The sequence below is a fragment of the Benincasa hispida genome, chromosome 11, assembly GCF_009727055.1.
Source record: "Benincasa hispida cultivar B227 chromosome 11, ASM972705v1, whole genome shotgun sequence".
NCBI classification, from domain to species: domain Eukaryota; kingdom Viridiplantae; phylum Streptophyta; class Magnoliopsida; order Cucurbitales; family Cucurbitaceae; genus Benincasa; species Benincasa hispida.
Genome location: NC_052359.1, coordinates 14,025,650 through 14,029,578, shown reverse-complemented (window position 1 = coordinate 14,029,578; position 3,929 = coordinate 14,025,650). Strand labels below are relative to the sequence as shown.

The window sequence follows — 3,929 nt, the reverse complement described above, 5'->3', positions numbered from 1 at the left end:
TCCTGGTCCCAAACTGTTAAAATGGTCCTTGAAGTACACCATAAGTTCGGGTACTTAACTGGAGAAATACCACAACCAAACCCTGGGGATCCTCAAGAGCGTGTCTGGAAGGAAGAGGATTTGTTACTTCGTTCAATGTTAATTAGTTGCATGAAACCTCAAATTGGGAAACATTTGCTCTATTCAGCCACAACACGGGATATTTGGGATGCAGTCTAGAGGTTATATTCTAAAAGATAGAACGCATCTCTCTGTATACTCTATGTAAACAAGTCCATCAGTGCAAACAAGGGAGCATGGATGTAACGTCATACTTCAACAAGATATCCATGTTATGGCAGGAGATGGATTTGTGTCGAGAGGTCATCTAGAACTGCTCGCATGACGGAATTCAATATTCGAAGATAGAAGAGATTGATCATGTGTATGAATTCCTTGTGGGGTTGCACCCAAAATTTGACACGGTTCGGAGTCGATTTCTAGGGCAAAAACTGAAACCATCACTCATGGAGGTCTACTCTGAGGTCCAGTTGGAGGAAGATAGATCAAGAGCTATGAATGGTTCTGTTGTTGCCACTATAGAGTTAGCTGTGTTTGGGGTGAAATCCTCTGGATCGGAATGGAAAAACACCTCCAGTATGTGAACATTGCAAAAAGAAGTGGCACACAAAGGACCAGTGCTGGAAACTACTTGGTTGACCTCCCGATGGCAAATGTCATCCTCTGAATGACAAGTTGAAGTCATACCGACCCCTTGTAAGTGAATCTGTTGAGGAGGCTACACAACCTCAGTGACTAATCCGAGTGACTCAATACCGTAGGGATTAGAACAGTTGTTTAGTCAGGTACTCCTCAGTCTTTAGTTTCATTGTTGAAGGGAATGAATTATGGATTCTAGATTCAGGAGCGACCAATCACTTGACTGGTTCATCTGATTGATTCCTCTCATATTGCTCAAGTTCTGGAAATGAGAGGATTCGAATTGCAGATGGGTCATTCGCTCATGTTGCCAAAAAAGGCCGTTTGTCCCTGTTTCAAGGATTAGTTTTACAAAATGTAATACATGTGCCGAAGATTTCTTACAATCAGTTGTCTATCAGTAAAATAACAAAAGATTTGAACTGTAGAGTCATCTTCTCATCAGATGCTTCTTTGTTTCATGATTTGAGCACGGGACGACGATTGGCACTGCCCGATATAATAGAGGCCTCTATTTCCTTTTTGATAACGCTTCCTATAGGAATTTGTTTAGGACTAGCCTTTTATCGTCTTTTACTATTTCTGAAAAGGATTATTTATTGTGGCATTTTCGCCTTGAACATCCAAGTTTCCAATATATGAAATATCTGTTTCCTCATCTATTCCATAATGTGAATGTTTCTTCTCTATCTTGTGATGTCAATGTACGTGCAAAACAGCCTCGTGTTACCTTTGTTTCACAACCTTATAAACCTACTCAGTCGTACCACCTGATCCACAATGATGTTTAGGGACCTTCAAACATTTCTACCTTGATCGGTAAATGGTGGTTTGTCACATTTATCGATGATCATACCCAACTTACATGGGTATATCTTCTTACTGACAAGTTTGAGGTCATGTCTATCTTTCAACAATTTTACACCACAGTCTTAACCTAGTTTGGTACAGAGATTGCCATTCTTTGGAGCGACAATGGAAGTGAGTTTGTCAATCACACCCTCCATGAATTCCTGACTTCAAAAGGAATTTTCCATTAAAATTTTTATGCTTATACTCCACAATAAAATGGGGTGGTTGAACAGAAAAATCGTCATGTCATTGAAGTTGCTCGATCCCTAATGATTCCTGCATCTTTTCCATCATATTTATGGGGAGATGCTATCCTTATTGCAGCTCATCTCATTAATAGGATGCCTTCACACGTTCTTAAGTTTCAAACACCTCTTGAATGTTTTAAAGAATCCTGCTAGTCCACGCATCTTATTCCTATGGTTTCTCTTGGTGTGTTTAGGTTTACAGTCTTCGTGCATACTCACGGTCCTCACCAGACTAAGTTTGCCCCACGAGCTCAAAAGTGTGTTTTTTTCGGATATCCCCTTCATCAGCGGGCTTATAATGTTTTCACCCATCTTTAAGGAAGTACTTTGTCACTATGGATGCTACGTTCCTTGAAGATAAACCCTTTCTTCCTGTTAGTCATCTTTAGGGGGAGACCACTAATGAAGAGACTAACAGTTCCATATACTTCTTACCTATTGATTTCAACCTTGAACCTAGTCCAGATACAAATACAAATGTTCCTGTTCTACCTAGTCTTGAATCTAGTCCAGATATCCTGGTGTCTGTTCTCCTTACTAAACAGATGCCCAAGATAACATACTATAGGAAGAATCTCATAAAGGAAACCTCTGTTGTCCCATCAAAAGCTGTCCAAGAATCGGTACCAGCATCAGCTCAAGTTCAAGATCCTGTTGTTTCAGATAATGTTAATTGAAGGAAAGTCTGGATGTGTAGAAGATTGTGAAACAAGCTCAGAGAAGGTTGAAACTACAGATGGTAATGAGATGCTAGAAAATTCTTAGGACGATGAGAACCTGCCACAGGAGTCCGAGCAAAGTAAGTACCCTGATACTGAAAAGTGGTTGGAGAAAACTGACGATTATGATACCACTCTTGATATGTCAATCGTTCTATGGAAAGGAACCAGGTCATGCATCAAGTACCTTATGCATAGCTTTCTGACCTACAGTAGTTTGTCTCCTAGTTTTAAAGCCTTTACTACCCAACTGGATGCTCTAGCAATACCTACTAGTGTGCACACAGCAATGGAAGTTCTTGAGTGGAAAGCGGTGGTTATGGAAGAAATGAAAGCCCTCGAAGTAAATAAAACTTTGGATCTAATGGCCTTTTCTAAAGGTCACAAAATAGCTTGATGTAAATGAGTGTTCACAGTGAAGTATAAATCTGACAAAATGCTCAAAAGATACAAGGTCAGGTTAGTAGCTAAAGAGTTCACTCAAACGTATGGGATTGATATTCAGAAACTTTTTCCCCAGTGGCTAAGCTCAACACGATCCGAGTTCTTCTGTTTGTTGCCATGAATAAAGATTGGTCCCTACATCAACTGGATGTAAAAAAATGCCTTCCTGAATGGTGAGTTAGAAGAAGAGGTTTACATGAGTCCTCCTCTGGATTTCGCGAAGCAAAATTTGGGAATCATGTTTGCAAACTCAGAAAGTCCTTATATGGGCTAAAACAATCTTTGAGAGCGTGGTTCGATAGATTCACGATGTTTGTTAAGTCCCAAGGGTTTGTTCAAAGGCATTCTGATCATATCTTGTTTACCAAAAGATCACTATCAGGGAAGATAGTTGTTTTGATTGTTTACGTAGACGATATTATTTTGTCAGAGGATGATACGATAAAGATTGTTAAGCTGAAATAGAGGATGGCAAGTGAATTTGAGATTAAAGATATTGGCAGTTTGGGATATTTTCTTGGGATGGAATTGGCAAGATCAAAAGCTGGAATATCCATGTCTCAACGGATATATACACTGAACTTGTTAAATGAAACAGGAATGACTGGATATAAACCCATTGACATTTCTATTGAAGTTAGTGGCAAACTGAAAAATACTACGAAAGGAGTTCATATAAATAAAGAGAGGTATCAACGTCTTGTGGGAAAATTGATTTACCTATCTCACACCAGACCTGATATATCATATGCTGTGAATGTGGTAGGTCAGTTCATGCAGAGTCCGTATGAGGCACACATGGAAGCAGTTACTTCAATTCTGAGATACTTAAAATACACCCCAGGAAAGGGCTTAGTTTTCAGAAAACATGACAAACGGAGCATCGAAGCATATACTGACTCATATTAGGTAGGATCAGTAACCGATAGAAAGTCCATCTTGGGATATTGTACCTTTGTATGGGAAA

At 39.5% G+C, this 3,929-nt stretch overlaps 1 protein-coding gene across 1 annotated transcript; it reads left to right on the top strand.

Annotated features, from left to right (window-relative positions):
- Nucleotides 1-506: 506 nt before the first annotated feature.
- Nucleotides 507-2,915, top strand: LOC120090573. The gene is made up of 3 exons (XM_039048302.1): nucleotides 507-636; nucleotides 2,265-2,467; nucleotides 2,565-2,915. Exons 1-3 carry the CDS (start codon nucleotides 507-509, stop codon nucleotides 2,913-2,915), a joined length of 684 nt encoding a protein of 227 aa, XP_038904230.1.
- The last annotated feature ends 1,014 nt before the right edge of the window (nucleotides 2,916-3,929 follow it).